This window comes from Xiphophorus maculatus, chromosome 11 (assembly GCF_002775205.1).
Source record: "Xiphophorus maculatus strain JP 163 A chromosome 11, X_maculatus-5.0-male, whole genome shotgun sequence".
In the NCBI taxonomy this organism is placed as follows: domain Eukaryota; kingdom Metazoa; phylum Chordata; class Actinopteri; order Cyprinodontiformes; family Poeciliidae; genus Xiphophorus; species Xiphophorus maculatus.
The window spans coordinates 9,841,889-9,861,304 of NC_036453.1; the positions used below are offsets into that span (position 1 = coordinate 9,841,889).

The window sequence follows — 19,416 nt, forward strand, 5'->3', positions numbered from 1 at the left end:
GGGGGAATTAGCTCTTGTTTTGAGGAAGACGCTGCAGGAAACAAGCCTGGTGGGAGCTCTGAGACTGAACAGACCTAATATGCCCCACATCAAAAGCTCAGAACTGGAAGAGGCTGCGCACAGATGCAGCGTTTGTGGTACTTCCACGCAGACGGATGTCCTGAGAAAACCTTTTCATTCCAGAAACTTTAAATGAAATCCACGGAAATACTGAATAATCCAGCTGGAGAGCTTTATTTTTGCTTTCACCTCGTGCTGACATCAGTGAAACAATCTGCTGTATGACTAAGATATAGTCTTACAATATATTTGCTAGTAGTAAACATTTATGTATTTTAGTGGGATTGTTTTTTGAAAAAGATTGAAAACCATTTTCCAATTGACAATTATGACATAGCACAAAAAAATCATATTACACTGGATCCCGTTATTCATTTAGGGACCAAAACTATCAATAAGTAGCTAAAATTCACAAACACTTGAGACCTCCTCTAAAAACACTTATAACTGCATACTTTAATAGTTCAAAATACCAAAGATACATTTATGCGCATTAATACACAATGGAAACTGTCTCAGCAATACCATGGTAGCTCCAGCCAATAGCAGGTCAAGTAGCATTGCATCTTGGTATTTCAGACTCCTAAGCTGTATTTTTTTTGAATATTTTAAATATGCTGAAGAAAAACAAATCCATAAATTGGTAAATTTTCCATGAAAAACATGGAATTGTGTACAACTGTCCTTCCAAAAAGGGCGAGTTGAGACCAAATCACCAGACTGAAAACTTGTCATCCAGTTTTTGGTAGAAATAAACATGAGAAAAACAATCATGCAAAAAGAAAATTAAAAAGAAATTAATCATGGGATTAATTTATTGTGACATACGGTCAACTATGTTCTCTAGCAAATAAGTAATTTGGTGTCTCGCTTTCTAGATTTTTTATTTTGAAGGGGAGATTTAGCAAACGTTAGCAAACGTTACTAAAGTGTCACATCACTGTGACGTAAAATAAAAGCTCTTTAAACCCAGAAAGGCCTTGCCTCGGTTGCCTGTGACTGAAATAAGTTCACTGAAGTAAATAGTTTCTTTATAGAGCAAAGAGCCAGGTGACCTCTTGTCGAAGTTAACTGAGAACGCCGATGTGCAGAACCTTGCTGAAGGGTACATCAGCTAAAGTAATTACGGTGCCGGAGCGCTGCTGTTTGAGTCTGTCGGGCTCAAACTAATAAGCATCACATCATTTGATCTTTAGTAGCAGCCAACTAATGACTCATTAGCAGAAGATTTTCATAAGTGTGAGTTTTGCAAATAGTCTCGGTCTTCATCACTTAGTGGAGAACTGAGAACATTGGAGACTGATGGCCCTTTCTTTGCTTCCTGACAGGTAAATTGCATCCCATGCTTTCCTACTTCATTGATGCTCAATTCTTTTATCTCTAATTTATCCCCATCACAATTTGTGTTTTAAAGATCAGGACCCAACATTATGGCTGATTCATCTGCCTGGATTGAGGCCCCTGAACATGAACTGTTTGGTGCTCTCTACACCAGTCGTGTCCAAACTTTTCACTACATGGGTCGAAAAAATCAAGTTGAGAAATTTATATATATTTTTTCTATTTTAGATTAAAAAAGTTGTAATTTTAAGTTTAGTTTTTTGAGGGAAAATGTCCGCAAATAGCTCAAATACTGTAGCTATCTACTATCACTCAATAGCAAATCTGCTATTGAGTGAAAAGTCAGTCCATATTTGCGGTCTTATTTACTGTGAGATAGAATTATTATAAAAAACATTTAGTGGCAAAAGAAGAGTACTCTGTCTTGTGAATCTTCTGTAGGGTAAAGTGGAAGTAAATTTTGAAAATGGCAAAATTTTATTATGTTTAAAAGTGCTGACTGAACATTTGTCATGCACCTGTAGGAAGGTGTCTGCTTGGCCCATGTTTTTACAGAAGCCAAAATATACTACTATAGGCTTAATGATCTCAAGAGACTTGTTTCATATGCAAAAAACTGGTTACTGGTTTCAGACCTGAAATGAATAAAACTCCTTCCAGCATCAAAATCTGCTGATTTTTTTTGTAAAACAAATTATTAATCATTATCCTTGTTTATAAGTTGAATTATGTTTTAAATATGCAGCTTTATGAGAGAAATATGTAGAAAAAATGTGTTGAAAAATGTGGTAATTTTTACCTCTGATTTATGAGAGTAAATAAACAAAATTTCACAAATGCTGTAAAACTGCTGCAAACCATTGAAAACAGCAAAAGAAACAAAGGGTTTTTTTCAGGACTTTTCGTGTTTTGTACATTATCTGATTCATGTTAATGACAGAGAAATGTACATTTGAGTCAGTTTTTGCTGTTGAACCGGTGCAGTTGAACCAAAGACCCAGAATGTGGTATGAAGACTAAGTTGGAAAGCAAGAAACTGTTAGCAGCAAAAATAAGACTTAAATATGTAAATAAAAGTATTTCTCTGAAAAAATAAAGCTAATTTAATATGGATAATTGGGGCCTGCCATGCAAAGCAATGGCAGGAACCTATTGCTATTGTCGGAGAAAGTGTTTCTTTATTCTTTATTTTTCTTCCGTAACCGTTAATGCGGCTCATACCGCTTGGTGCACACCTACAAATGAGGTATCAAAACCTGCAGAAAATTCACGCCATTCCAGCTATTACTTCTGGTGGGATTTGGGCTTAACGTGGCGACATAATTCGCAAAAAACTACGAAAAAAAACCCATTATAAGTCAATGGGAAAAATCTTACAAATACCCTATTTTTGAGGATTTTCTGTGTCGTCACAAATTCACCTAGAAATGCCATTCAAATTTCATTTTGTAGATACGTCTGTGATCTCTTCGAAAGTGAAGACGGCTCGTCGATACCAGTTACGGTTTGTCCACAATTTGCCTCTAAGCGACCCAAAGTTTCTCATTTTTCCTAAAGTTAGAGTGCGTCTCTGGCTGCTTAGAGTGAGAGATGAAGACAACTTTTTCAGCCCAAATCATTTTTGAAATCGCCATCACGCCCACAAATATCGCACGATTAGTATCACAATCGGTCCTGACATTGATACGCCTGTCTGCTCCGGTAAAATGTTTTCGAAATTTATCTAGACCGTACGGTTTTCTGTCACGGTGCTTCAGAGCAAAGTCATGCGACATGATTTTCTGAGGCTGTCTGAGGCTCTCTCCCATGTATTTGAATAGAATTTCAGATCTGGGCACAACATTTCTTTCTCTCATCACTGTAAATGCTCTGAGTGAGGTACAGATATGAATCTCGGGACTATCGCAGAAGACACATAGGCCTCTCATACGCTCGAAACGCTTTTCGAATATGTATTACGGTTCCCGAACAAGAAGGATTTGTTTCCAATGCTTTTTTTCAGTAAACCGTGTTGGCTCAAACACACAATTGTGTGTTTGAGCATGTATGACTCACAGCTCACACCTGCTGAGACCATTATTTACCATGGCAACGGAACTCAAGAGGCTGTTGGCTGCTGATTTGGACTACAAATACGCATCGCTGTAGTTCTATCTATCCTCAGTTGAAACAGATCAGGACTGAGAACTGGCCTTTAGAACTACCCGCTGCTATGGGCTGTATATAACTGATTTAACTCAGTAACTGTTACACATGGGATTATTTTGGAACTTTAAAATTAAGCATACTGAAAATTTCAAAATAAAAGCCTTGAATATTTTACATGACGTAATTGCTCTTTTTGGCCGTATATGACTTTTTCATCCAAAGCAATGTTACACATGGGATTAGTTCGGAACTTTAAAATGGAGCATAATAATAATTTCAAAATAAAAGCCTTGAATATTTTTACATCAGGTAATTGCTGTTTTTGGCTTTATGTGACTTTTTCATCCAAAGCACTGTTACACATGGGATTAGTTTGGAACTTTAAAATTAAGCATACTGAAAATTTCAAAATAAAAGCCTTGAATATTTTACATGACGTAATTGCTTTTTTTGGCCGTATATGACTTTTTCATCCAAAGCACTGTTACAGATGGGATTAGTTCGGAACTTTAAAATGGAGCATACTGAAAATTTCAAAATAAAAGCCTTGAATATTTTTACATCAGCTACTTGTGTTTTGAGCATTATATAACTATTTTAACCCAAGGACTATTACGCATGGGATTAGTTTGGCCCTTTGAAATGAAGTTTAACAAAACTTCCAAAATAAAAGCCTTGACAACATTTTAAATCGTACTGAATGGTGCACGTCCGCCTCGCTTAACGTTCTTGTGGTTCTCCGCGTGCCACTGATTACGTTGCGGCGTTCTTTAGCGTCGACGCCAATTTGTGGCGTGACGACGCCGGGCCCAAGCCCGACGGGCGCGCCTTGGCAGGCCCCGGCTAAATTTCTTCAGAAATTTTGTTTTTCTAGTTCTAGTTTTAAATGTTGGACACAAGCCTTTACTTTCACACTAAAACTTAAGTAAGGTTTGACATGGCATCTCACAGTCAGAGAAGCAGGATATTTGTACATTTTCACTTTGTCATCCAGGAATTGAATTTGTATCTTTTGAGCTTTAAACAGTAAAAACACAAAGTGAAACGGCTTCAGGAGCACAGCAAGTTTCAATAACATTCCTGTTCACTACCAGTGTTTTTGTGTTTAATCTCGCCATGTTCTGTAATTATACATTAGGTTGCATGTCTTGGAGCAAGCTAATTTTCCCATTAGGGGCTATAAAAGCCTGAAGTTTAGCTTTATTAGTCGTCCCCTGAGTGCTGAATTTATGAATTTAGCCGACTCTGCCTCAAACATAATCAGTGTCCTCAGCTGTAACTTCATTTTACAGTTAGAAAATCCAGCGCCGGTTAATTGTCCTGCTCTCTGGTTCTTTTCAGTCAACTAAAAATGGATTAAGTGACCTGGCTCAACACCCAGTAAAAAGGGCCTTTTTGTCTTCAACTGCCGATCTTATTTTTGTCCGTCAATCCTTTAGTTGAGCTAATACTTTCAGTCTCATCAACAGTCAGCAGTAATTCCTGCATCTGTTTAGTCACTGAACTACTGTAAAGGTGACCTATTTTGCTTCCTTGAACAGGTTAGGATAGGATTATGTGCGACACAAAACATGTTCATCGCATTTTTTGCAAAACAATTATTGTAAAATAATGAGATTTTAGTCTGGTCAGTTCTGCCTGTCTTGACCTCCTTTAAGAATGATGTTATTTTAGGGCCTCTGACTTTAAATCTAAGTGATTTAAAGTAAACATTGAGTTTCGGGTCACACTCCCAAACTCAACATTTACAATCGCATGTGAAAATAGTTGCAAATAGATTCCGTATATCTTTGAAAAGCATTAGTGGAGCCTTCTGCACAACCAACAAAAAAGCACAATACGGCTAAATGGTCAGTCAACAACAAAACACTTGTACTTTCCAGCAGTCACTGTACAATGCTTATGCATTGTACAGTGACTAAACATGCTGGAGCGCTACTTGGGTTGGCATAAATGCCTGCTGATTTGTGGCATCACATTCTGGCAGTTTTTGAAACGGCACATTTTCCAGACACCAAAAAAGCAGTTGAAACCGAAATGAAAGTACAAAAACTTTCAAAATGTGAAGCTTGTACAATAGTTCTCCTTTAAGTAGGGCCCTATGATTTCTGCAATGAGGAAAATGGGGATGGAATTGAGGGATTTAATTAACAAAATGGAATTGAACATAATCAGCTGATTGGGACCCAATCTTAGATAAGCAAAAGACAAAAGACGGATGGATGATTGGCAACTTGATCTATAACCAACATTTTGATGTACTTTTAAACAGTATTTTAAAATTTAACTTCTTAGATAGACAACAATGTAAAATAAATCAGTCTGATGACTTGTTGCTATGGGTACTGGTAAAGAACAGACATTAAGTGAACAATTAATGACATCCAGGTATGCAGATTTTATTGAAGCGCTGTGATTATTTTCCACAAGTAGAGGAAAAACTTTCATACTGTGATGGAATACCTTCACTACAGACCTAAAACTGAAAAAAAAACAACAGATAAAACATGGAAATACTGTTGTCAGAAACATCTTCATCAGTGTTAGCTTGCTAGTTATTCGTCTCTGACTTCTCATTACTCTTCCTTCTTCTGCATGAGTGAAACACCATGGGGGACGCAGGGAAGGCAGACTGCAATCAAGATGAAAATTACTGCTCTTTCTCCCGTAAGCAGTGGCAACAATCAGCAGCAAACCCGGAGATGTTTACCTACTGAACCTCCTCAGATGTTTCGTGACTGAGCTGGTGCCTGAAAACAGACCTGACTTCATTTTTATTTCCCATTGTACCAGCCGCATGCTGCCGTACTCTCTCTATAGGAACAGTTCCCAATGTCTTCAGGCAAACAAAAGTGTAAACAGAGCCGGATCAATGGAGGAAGCAAATACAGAGCGTGGAGAGGAGAGAGGAAGAAGTGCATGAATAAAAGAGGGGAAAAGATCAAATAAAAACCTTTGAACTAGAAAAACGTTACAGATTAAATAAGCCTAAAAACACAGTTTTTTAAGGGGAATTAGTATTCAAAATTCACATTTTGCACGTTTGTACTTCCAGTTGCTTTTCAAAACAACCTCAACACTTAAAACGAAACAACCAGCAGTTTTCAATGAGTTCATTTCTAATGTCTAGAAAATGAGCTATTTTGAAAAACCTGACGAATGTTAGGTCACAATTCATATGCACAGCGCCGTTACCAAGCAACCCCAGTGGAACTACAAGACATTTGGTCAGCTGGATTTACTGCTATATGCGCTGCATAATGGCTGTTGGAAAAGACGAATGCTTTGGTGATGACTTACCATCCAGAAACTACTTGTTACATTCTTGCAGGGTGTGCTGGAGGCTCCGCTTATAATGATCATGTATAGTTGCGCATCTATTCATGTGCGAGTGTAAATGTTGAGTTGGGGGGGCGTGGCCAACAGAAGCTTACTTCAGTTTAAAGTGACAAGAGGCCCTAAAACAGGTCATTCTGAAAGGAGCTCAAAATGGGCAGAACTGGCCAGACTAAAATCTGATCATCTAAGAATAATTTTGTGCAAGAAATGTAATGAACATGTTTTATATAAACCATAGACCCACCCTAACCTGTTCCAGAAAGTATAATAAGTCACCTTTCATTACCGTTTGTGCCGTCTCGCTCCAGGTTTACAAGACAAAATAAATTATTCTTTTTTTATCATTCTAATAACTTTAGATGGCACAATTACTTAGAAATGACTTTGCTTCTCATGAGTGCATTTCACATCTCGAAAGGCACTCTTGCATGAAACTAACATGCTAGTTCCATCAAAAGAAAATTGTTCCAGTTACACCTGTTTTTGAGAAATCCCATTATTAATGCACACTGATACAAAAAGCAGGGCAAAAATCACACTTGGTGCAGGCTGCACCACCGGCCTGAAGTGATAATTACATCCAAGAACCTTGTGTTTATGAAGAAGGCTATTTTTGAAGTGAACAAGGGAGACTTAACTATGGGCAAAAGAAAAACACAACCAATAGCAATTTGCTTCTAGGACACCTTAAGCAGTCTCACTCTGAGGTTAAATTGAAAATCATATTATTTTTCAGGCTGACTGATGACTCTCCAGATGCCACTGCGCTGCACGGGCCAAAATCACTGTCATAAACCAGCTCAACAAGCATCACAGCTCTTTATACAACAGGCCAAATTTAGCCGGGCACTCCATGTGTCGGTGTGCAAATCTGGGAGCTGGATGTGTGTGTAAGATCTCAGCAGCTCGCAAGTCAGGACAGAAATACAAAACTCAGACAGTGCTTTTACAAGAACCTCCAGGTTACTTATCTGAAATCCAGAGGGTACTTATTAGGTCTGGGCAATTTGGCTACAAAATAAAATCTCAAACTTTTTTTAATTCCAGATCTGAGATCTGGCATTATTCTTAATTTTTTCTCACTTTCTTTTCTGAAAATTTAATTACAAAGTGATTTTTATTTCAATCATCCCATGAAAAAAATTCCCATGAAGATAGAATTAAGAATAACAGAAAAAATAATAAGAAAAAAATAACAGCTTATAATAAAAAAAAGTTGTTTTAATTAGGAAAATGTTTAGTTATCAGGATCTGACGTGACCAGATCAGTTTGTCTGATTGTTTCTTCAAAATAGACAAAGTTGCTCAATTGTTTCAAAGTGCTGCTATTGACAATAACTTCATGCTGATGAAGTTTTTTTTTTTTTTTACAAAACATTAAGTATTATTTGTAAAATGTATGCCAAAGTGTAGCTGCACAATATGCTCATTTAAACTTTTTGCTACTTTTTGTGTTGGAGTTTTCATAAAAATAAGACTTTATTCTCTTATTATTTTGACTCAATTATCAGAAAACTTTTTTCTAGTAATAAAAAAAAAATCTCAACCTGTCTCTAATATTGGCCTGAATTCAAAGAGTGAACAGTGTAAAAGATCTCAATTTTTCAAAGATTAACACTACCAGGGCCAGGTTTTCGATTTCTCGCTGGATGGGCCAAAACAGGGCCACAAGACCCTGTCCAAACTGACGACGCTGATGGCTCAAATTAGCCTCCATTCGTCCATGACCCATTATTATGACCCTACCTTCCAGGCCAGAAGCTAGGAGTGTGAATAGCCCATGTTGGGGGTGGGTATCTATGATACCAACAGGAGATCAGGTCTCCTGTAGGTAATGCTCTTCAGTTTAGTTTTGAAGCATACATGAAGTGTTTTTGGAGAGATGTGACCTTTTGCAGCTGATCCATGATGTTGTGCTGCATTATCCAGGTCATTTTGCCAAATGTACATAGAGTTTGCAAAACATACAATCTGTTTCAAGAAATGTGCAAAGGTTCAAAACCAACAACAGCATTCCAATTTCCTCCAAGGAGCATTCAGCCTTTTGACAGTTTTTATAGGTCTTTAGTGAAGAATCACACAAATTTACGTAATTCCTCACCGCATCGGATAAACTTTGCTCAAAAGTATTTATGTCACCAGCAGATACAAAAACGGATCGTGGGAGCAGACTAGTTGATCCACAAACACAAACAATGAGAATAACTGAATTAAATGACAAGATAGAAGAAACAAACAGAAATGATCAAAAGAGAAAACTGAGACTAAAAGACGGGGATGAAGATTCACCTCCCAGCAGGACAACGACCGTAAAGCCAGAGCCTGACATGCAATGACATGGTTTAAATCAAAACATATGCAAGTGTTACAGTCCAGAGCTAAATCCAACTGGAAATATGTGGCTGGACTTGACCCTGGTGTTTTATCTTGTGGCTGTAGGATGATCAAATTTGAAAAAATACATAAATAAAATAAAATTTTAAAAATAACACAAATAATAATAATAATAATAATAATAATAATAATAATAAAGGGATATTAACATGGTTCTGTTTCTGAAGACTGCAGAAAGAAAATACACGCGTACTTCAGTCTGAGGCTGCATGACTGCATGTGGGTCACAGCGACCTGCCCTGACTGATGGAATAACGAATCTTGACTCCTACAAGAAAATGTCAGGACATTTGTCTGTGACCTGAATCTTCAGACAGAGCTGCTCATGCATCAGCAAGGGGCAACAGGTCTCCCATCTAAAAAAAAATCTGCCAAATATCTGAAGTTATTATCAATTAGACATGAAATCCACTTACAGTGTGACAAACCCCCAAATCAACTTTCTTTTTGGGATGAAAAACTGTCGAAATAGGAAAATAATAGGTTGCGTTCACACTGCAGCCTAAAGTGACCCAATTCCGATTTTTTTGAGGTAATGCGACCTGTATCCGATCTTTTCATGACAGTCTGAACAATACAGGTCAGATTCTTTTAGAATGCGACTCATATCTGATACATATCAGATTCAAATGCGACCCAACGTCCAGGTCGCATTCATCCAAACTGAACGCCACTGATACTCAATAAATGTCACTATTCTGCATCCTGATACATGCAAGCAGGAAGAAAAACAACTATGACAGACTATATGAAGATTAAGTTGTTAATATGCTGCTCCAGTCGGACAACAACTTCAAATGTGTAAGCTATGCTCTACGGTTAGCCTCCATGTTCACTTCTGGGGTGGGAAAACACTGAGAACACTGACGCTATATACTGCACATGTGGGACACTTTCAGGTCATTGACCGTCCAGACTGCAGAACACATACAGGTCGCATAGGCAGGGGAGCTGCATAGGGGGGTGGGGTTATGACAATTCCAAGGGCCCCTGACCAACAAGGGGCCCTCCAAAATTTATTTATTTATTTATTTTTTTTTGTTCATAGAAATAAAAAAAGGGGCCCTGTCAATTACAAAATTAATTATATTATGTTTTCTAAAATTGCTTTTATCAATAAAAATTAAATGTTACCCCTCCCAGGCCAAAAAGCACACATTTGCCCTGAACCCCCCTGGATCTGCATGAAATGGTTCGTTCCTGCTTGGAGGGCTTGACGGTGACGGTGTTCAGCAGCAGTCAGCTCCAGACGAGTTTAACGGGGGCGTGGGGGTGTGTCGGCTTAAAATCAATCTACGTAGCTGAACATAGACAACAACACCAGTAGCCTTTAGGCTTAACAAGCTTAACTTGCTGTATTGGTATTAGCTAGTCATCTTTTAGCAAACATTAGCTGCATCCAAAGCATTACTCAACTCATTTGGTTGGTTTGGGGGGAAAACTGTGAAAGATTCTTTGCGCTTTGTTGGTTTGCTGCCATGATTCTAACACAAACTTGTATTGAAATTGTGACGCTTTTGAAAGGTCAAATAGACTCAAAAAATTGTAACAGCAGCTGCGTGGGGGGGCCCAATTAAATTTTTTGTCATGGGGCTCAAGATTCCTGGCAGAGCCCCTGCGCAATGTGAACGGCAATGTGAACGGCAATGTGAACGGCCACGGCAAAAAAATCTGATTTGACAAAAAATTGAAATTGGGTCACTTCAGACTGCAGTGTGAACGCAGCCGTAGAGTTCTATTTTTATGTTCCTGTGTAAATGTGTTTAGTTTGCCTGCAATATGTTGCCTAAAAACTAGTCAGTGTCGGCCTCCTTTGGGTGAACCTACAGTATGTGTTGCAGTTGTACAGCTGGGTACAACTTTGTCAGTCCGCATTTGGCGTCGTCTCCAACGACTGATAAAAAGTCACAGAAGTTGGGTTTTTTTAGGAGTTAGGAGATAATTCACATTATATTATGATGAAAGATGTAAAAACATATGATTTTGACAAAACTGGCCTATTTTTGTTTGTAGAAATTATAAGTCCAAAGGTGACTGCTCTACTCCTCGCCTATGCTAGCGGTCAATGTAAACTGTTAATGCAGAAGAAAAGTAGTGATAAAAAACGTATCTGCTCTTCTATATATCTATATCTTTCTGGCAGGAAAGATATAGATATCTTGGCAGGAATATCTAAAAAACATCAGATTCCTCATTACTGTCTGTGTTGTTGTAACAGTGATCAGTGCAGCTCGGGTTCCCCTTAAACATCATAAAAGCACGCAACAAAGTTGCAAAGCAGTAGTCTGAAAATAATTTTTTTAGGGGGAATTTTATGACCAAATATGTCAAAAGCGACTAACTTCAGATTTGAAAATGTACTTTTTAAAACATCCATCCATCCATTTTCTGGTCACCCTTTGTCCCTAATGGGGTCGGGAGGGTTGCTGGTGCCTACCTCCAGCTACGTTCTGGGCGGGAGGCAGGGTCACCCTGGACAGGTCGCCAGTCTGTCGCAGGGCAACACAAAGACATACAGGACAAACAACCATTCACACACACACTCATCTCTAGGGAGAATTTAGATAGACCAATTAACCTAACAGTCATGTTTTTGGACTGTGGGAGGAAGCCGGAGTACCCGGAGAGAACCCACGCATGCACAGGGAGAACATGCAAACTCCATGCAGAAAGACCCGGGCCGGGAATCGAACCCAGGACCTTCTTGCTGCAAGGCAACAGTGCTACCAACTGTGCCACTGTGCAGCCCTACTTTTTAAAACATTTTAATAATATTATGTTTCCACAAATATAACACAATCATGTTGCAGGCACCTTAAAGCAGTGGTCCCCAACCCCGGGTCGCGGACCGGTACCGGTCCGTGGACCAATTGGTACCGGGTGTGCAAGAAATAATTAAATATTTCCGCTCTATTTGCTGCACTATGATTTGGAGGTGAGTTATGTTTTTTTGTAGTTAACATTTTTAACTGAATAAACATAACCACATATAATAAACATATATTAAAATGACCTTTACATATAGTAATAAACATTTCCACATATCACCTCCGATGTCCACCGGACTCTCAGTTGCCAAGTCCACAGTTTGGGATTTCCCTCCGTTCTTACGTCACCGCGCTTTCTGATTGGCTACCTGTCACATTCAACAGGCTGGGTCTCGCCCCCAGTCAGGGAAAACCCCACAGGCTGAGACAATCGGGCCAAGACAATGTTGAATATGTCCGATTTTAGATCGGGCATATTCCTGCCCCCCCCCATTAAAATCTGCCTAACGGTCTACCTCAGACCATTAGGCAGAACAGATCAGTTTAATGTAGTTTGGAAAGACAGTTGGTAAAAATGGAAAATGTGCCATTACTTCCACACTCAGTTTATAGCTTCAGTATGTAAGTGGTAATGTCTTTAAGTTTTTTCTCAAACCCATCATGGCCAAACTGGACATTCAAGCGACTCGGTTTTCCAACTATTTTAAATGCAAAAATAACTCTGCATGTTTCCCCAGCTGGTGATCAGTTGCCACAATTTGAGATTGGAAAAAAGTAACTCAACAACACCAGCAACATTTCCTGAGCTGTGTTGGCCACACCTGTGGTGCTGCTTGTCCAACTGTTGAGCTCCTGCCCGCTAGATCAAAGCTTGCTGCTCAACCCTGCAGCATCTTAAGGTCCATTTTAAACTGATTTAAATCCACCTACACATTGTCGGACATCTCCTGCTGTCCACTACTTGCCCACGTTCATTATTCATACTCTCTGTCTCTGTAATTGCAGTTTATGTGAATATTTAATCTCTGCATGCCTCTGTCTCCTCTATCCATGATATTTTCTCCACCTCCTGTCTACTGAATGCTCAGTTTTTTTAAAAACAGATAATACATACCAAACTTAATTATGGATTTTTACACACTTTACATTACTCATAGGGACCCTTCACCGTTGCTGCTACATAGAGAAAACCTTCTGAGCATCTCTTAAAATGAAACTATACTAGGAAACTGCTCTGCTGGGTGTACTGTACTAAAAATAGCTTTGACGACACTGGTTTGACTTCCTTTGGCAGGGAGCGCTGTATTTTAAGGTCAGTGCTCCCGTTCGGGATATGAAAGATGTCTTTGCAATCAAATGAATCTAAGTTTAGCTTTACTAGCTGCTTAACAGGCGCTATTAATGTAAAAACAGAAGATTTTCATAAAACAATCAAATGAAATGGATACATGTCTTTGGTAGTTATAGGGCAGGACAATAAATCAATAACAATACATATATTGAGACACATGATCAATATCATTAGAAAATACAAATAATACAGCACAGCATTGTCGGAAATGTAGGCAGAGGAAAGCCGATCATGGAGAACTAAGAAAGATTAGCGGCATTATCTTACTAACTCACTCTCTGGTTACCTAGCAACAAGCAAAAATAAAATGCTTTTCCTTCATTTAAAATCAAACTATTTTAATAAGCTAATTTGTTTCATGTAGCTTTTGTGGCTCTTAGATGTTGCAAAGATAGACTCATGTTCAATTTTTTATCTGAGAAGTTTAACTGAATAAACAATGGATATGTTCATAAATTTAAGAGGAGGACTGGCCAGGAAACATTTAATTTTATTATAAAGACGTTTGAAGGTCATAGCTTAATGCGTTATGTCCAATATTTCCTGTGATTCCTGTGAAAAATAGGTAAATAATTTAATAAATGATCAAGAAATACTCCATAAGCATGAATAATTAAGTTCTAATCTGTGTAAAGTTTATTAGGAGCAACTGTTTTTGAAGAGTAAACTTGTAAAACATTTTTTATGGAGTCCCATAAACAGTAAACGTGTCTGGATTAAAGGATGTCACTGAGACATCACAGGATAGAAAAAGTAGTAGAAATATTCCATCCCTTTCTTGATCTGCTTTGACATTATTTTCCCCCCTCCTTTTAAACCCATCTACCACATTTCAAAAGTTTTTCTTATTCTATAAATCCATCAAGCAGACACATTAAAAACATTAAACAGCCCGACTGACTGAGGCTCTTCGTCACAACGCACGGCTCAGCATCTGAGAAAGTCGTTCCTGATTTATGCAGATCTCATATTAAAGCCGCGTTGTGAAGCGGGCCTCATGTATTATTCACATCAACAACCATGTGAGCATGCCCCTGTGTGCTGTACGTTGTGTGTGTTGCCTCGGCTATACCGACTCATCGCTACGCGCCGGATTGATACGAGCAGAAAGACAATGTGTGCAGCTGATAGGGCGAAAACAAACCAGGAAGGTAGGGAATAGTAAAAACGAAGCAACGCAGCGGGGAAGAGAGGAAGACAGACTGACTCAGAGCTTCAGAGACAGCAGCTCTGCAGGCACTGATGGATGTGAAGTGTTTTACATGTTTTCTAAAGCTTAGAAACACTGGAGTCACATGGGCTCAAAAACAGCACACGCTGCAGTTTTTATAATAAAACCTGGTCTCTGTTGGATTGACGGAATCGTGATTTAATTAGTTTTGTTGGCCTTCTATTATTAGATTAGCTCTTTTCCTCTTAATTTGTAGTCGGGTTTTCATATTTGCTGTACAAGTAAAACTGCTTTGCTTTGTTTTTTATGCTTGAGGACGAGAATTATTAATGAGCTTCGTGAAAGCAGAAAGGTGTATTTGGCTCGTTTCCTAAATTTGCTCAGGGTGTCGATATAGATTTAACGTCGGAGGAAAACACAAAGGCGGGAGTTTGGTTTTGACAGTCTGAGATGAAACTCGAAGGCAGATTTGTTCCAGACAAAAGTAAAAAATCCCAAACAGCATCAAGATCAAGTAAAGCAAAACAGAGAGATTCCTAAGAATCTGTGGAACGTCTACATTCCTTTCTAGCTTTTAAAATGAATTCCTGATCCGTCTTTTTTGTAAACAATACTCACGCACATACATCGTTCATATCACATTGCTCAATGGAAGCATTGAAGAAATATTGAAAAACATTGAAAAAAGAGACCCCAGGGCAGAACCCTGATTCAAAATCATCATCATAAAAACCACAGAGCACAAAGTAAAATGGTAATTCTGTGATTTTATATATGTATTTTTATATATATAATGAAATTGATTTAGCCTTTAATTGGCTATAACATTTTTTAAAACAAACAGATTCCACACTATTATTTATTAAAGATGAAGTCAGAAAGAAAAGCTGTCTGGGTAGTAAACCTCCCATGATCCAACAGCTTGCAGAAACGGTGCTCTTTAGTGTTTTCTGTCAGATTTCATGGTCAGAGATGAACAGTGCACACTAATATTTTACTGAATCCTCTGGAAGTAGCAAGGGTGTACTTAGTTTTGTTCAAGTTGATCTTTATTTAATCAATAATGACACTGTGGAGTCTTCTGTGTAAACTTAAAGCCACATTTATGCTTAGAACCTGATAAAATAATAAAAAATAAAAAACTTGTTTTCATCCCAATATTTTGAACCCTAAAATTGAAAGGAGATGTATTTTCTCTTTAACCACCAGCAGACTGGAAAAAGAAGAACACAGTGATGCAAATAAGAAGCTGAAATACTGAGACTGGTGAATGTCCAAGAGAGCTGCTGACCTCAGATCAGCACTCAACATCTAATTAATCATCCCAGAAAATATAACTGGGCCGATTTAAATATTCAAGGCTCACGCTTTCATGTCATGTGGAATCATCAGAAAATGTAGGTTACTGAAAGGATGCGGTGTTGTGTAACTCGTATGTGTAGCAGCAGCAGCTTTAAAAAGAGCGGTCAATGAAAAATGTATGCAGATCACAGAAAAAAAAAATCAAGACCATTTTTTATACATCAGGCAATAAATCAAAAATCAGAGAAACGGGACACAGCAAAAATACACAAAATATGGACTTACGATGGTGAAGTTCATGACCTTGAGGATCCAAATAGTTAGTGCCAGATTGATCAGGATCAGGATCATTAGCAGCAGAACGAAGAAGTAAAGGCAGCGTTTCCTCCAGCCGTATATTCCCACTTTGTACACTTGTGGTTTCTCTGAACTCTGGACATTGTTCCTATGAGAGCACTGTTCCTGGGTCATCTGAGGAGACAGAGCATGAGGAATGATTATGGATGGAACAATATGCCAGCTTTCACTCCAAAAACAATAATTTCTACCATGTGTTTTGCCTAATTTCCAGTGCAAATGTCTCAGTAGGCTTGAAATAAAACAAAACTAACGTACAAATAACTTTTTTTTATTTAATATGAAGTACACTAAGCTATTTGAACTAGAAACTAACTTCAGATTTTGTATTTTTGCAGTGCTTGTGCTGATAAGTGTCAGGAGGTCTCTGCAGGTCTCACCAACACAAATTTAAGAGATGGAGGCATTAAGAAGGTCAGACTTGGTCATCAGGATTTAAGACAACAAAGTCTTAAATTCATAGGTTGTCTTTAAATACGGTCTGAAATGTTGGTTTGCCAACCCATACAATTTATTTATGGGACCTGTACATTTCTGTGCTGGTAGTACAGGTCTTCAATTCCATTCATAATGATCTTACACAGTCTTAAAGTGAGTGGAAACAGGTAAAGGGGTTAAATACAACCTGACTTATACATAAACATACAATTTATATTCAATTTATTATTAGTGCACACCAGCTCTGAGACATGCTGCTCTTTAAACCTTCCCCTACTCTATCAGTTTTCTGCTTGCTAGACTTTCCCTGGACATAGTTTAATCCAGGAACAAATATTTACTCAGGATGAAAATCAATAATTATTGCATTTAGATAAGATAAGATAAATCTTTATTGTCATTGTCACAAGAACAACGAAATTCAAAAGGTGCCATCAGTCGGTGCACATGCCCAAAAACAAAAAATAACTGTCTCACAATTCACACACAACGCAAGAATCAACAAACTGGCAACCCCCCCCCAAAAAACCACTAAATATGAACAGCCACATTCTCACATACATCATTTATGATGATTAATGGTTGTTTTTGATTGCATTTAGTTTTGTTATTGCTATCGGGAGCCTCGTAACGCCATGAAGACAAAACAAGGTCATTTCCATCAGTCGTTTAAGTGAATGATAGAAAAGTATGTCACCGCTGAATTTTGATGTTAATTTTCATTGTTTAGAATTATTGTGACCATTAACTCTGCTCTCCACTTTTTTTCCCTATTGAACAAGGGTGTTAAAAGTGGGGCTCGTGGGGCATTTGTGGTCCCTGGATTTATTTTGCGTGCCCCCACAACTCAAGAATAAATAAATTAGGACATAACTACAACTTTTAAGTTAAAATCTACTTACAAAATGTTAGATACTTTTTCAAGCTTTCTGGTTTCTTTCTATTTGCGTGGTAAATAAAATCACATGTATATTACTCATTGACTTATACTCTACATAAACTACACCTTGGTGCACCAAATCTGCTTTTAATTGCATGTCTGCATTAAAACTTGGCTAAATACAGCAAGTGCTTTCAAATGAAGAATGACCTGGATCCTTATTTTATTGCTTAGAATAGACTAAATATTTTTTTCAGTTTTCTTCAATAGAGTCCAGAGTAATAGGCAAACTGGGAGTCTTTCATTCAATGAGGAAAACGTTTTTCTAAAGAAACCCAACACAAAGATTATGGTGAGTGTCACATCAGGGATATGATTACTTTAAGTTATATAGACATTTGATATAATGAAACAAGACGGAGTTTCCATCATGGACAACAGATTGACTCTCCTTCTCCATTGTTGCTGTATAATTTGCACCCTGCATGATGCCATTAATATCTTGTTTATTTGCATGCAGAGCCATGTAGCTCCATCTACAGCTTCATCGGAGCACAATTTGGCAAAAAAGACAACTATCCTTCAATATGTAAAACCATTCACATTTAAATTATGTGTAACGTAGCACGTCTTTTAGTTGCAATAAAATCAAACTTTTGTTATTGCAACCAGGAATCTCACAGATACATCCTGCACCGCCTCTTTAGAGAAAAATAATATAAAGAACACATCTGAACAGAAGTGCAAACATAAACATTCCCCTCACACACCCACAATCCTGTTCTCTTCTTTGAGCCAATGGACAGCCACTCAGTTTTGGCACCATGACAGACAGTTTAGTTAGCAATCGCATTGACTGATTACCCAATAAGTGGTCTATAACTCTATTATAACCCCTTCAGCCTGCTGATGTGCTGATAGTAGCGATTAATGATGATTCTAATTGTATGGCTGTGAGGACGATGAGGCATTGTTCACTTCCAGCGCTGCTATAATAATGTCCTAATAACGCTGTGGAAAAATACAATTTACTGTCCAGCGCACTTTGCGGGGCAAGCCTCACACCACCAAAGCCAATTGTTTTTGACAGCCACACGCATTACCCCCTAACTGAAACAAATGGCAGAAGACAGGGCAACGGGTGGAAAAGTGCTGAAAGCTGCAGGAGACACCAACGCTGCAGTCAGCAAAACATCTTCGATCTGTGGAGGAATTTTTATTATTTTATATGTGATACGAATGAACACATTAGAAAGAGTTGAGGGCTGTGATCCGATTGGCTCCTAAGCATTTATTACTCATACTAATGACGCATTCACACATTGATGAAAATTATGCAGTATAAACAAATAAGAAGGAAAGCTGCATTCACAACTATCTGAAGTAAATGCAATACATTCACACAGATGTTCTGCAACTTTTAATTTTATCCGAGTTACTCGATGAGTTTGCTTTTTCCAGCTGTTTAGTTTCTTTTCATATAAAAAAAAACAGTCCAAGTGAACCGACCTGCCTCTAGAAACCATGTGACAATGTTCATTACAGCCATTACACTACCACCCCCAGTGCTAAAGCACTATGCTAACACGGTATTTACTGGAAGCCAACACTACAACACTATTCCAATGTGGTATTTAGAGGAAGCTAATGCTAAAGTGCTACACCAAAATAGTATTTAGTAGAAGCTAATGCTTATACCAACACAGTATTTAGTGGAAACTAATGCTAAAATGCTATTCCAACATGGTAGTTAGCAAAGGGCAATGCTAAAGCATTACACCAACACGTCATTTAGTGAAAGCTAATGCTAAAAGTGCTAAATTCAATCATTTTCATACCCACCATGCGTGGGTATGAAACACAACAA

At 38.1% G+C, this 19,416-nt stretch overlaps 1 protein-coding gene across 2 annotated transcripts in view; it reads right to left on the reverse strand.

The window, feature by feature from the left end:
- sgcd (sarcoglycan delta) overlaps positions 1-19,416 on the reverse strand; it is a 158,491-nt gene that overhangs the window by 77,795 nt on the left and 61,280 nt on the right. For both annotated transcript variants that reach the window (XM_023342312.1, XM_023342311.1), the window contains exon 2: positions 16,160-16,345. In XM_023342312.1, the coding sequence (XP_023198080.1) occupies positions 16,160-16,345 (186 nt within the window). The remainder of the gene's footprint in view (positions 1-16,159; positions 16,346-19,416) is intronic.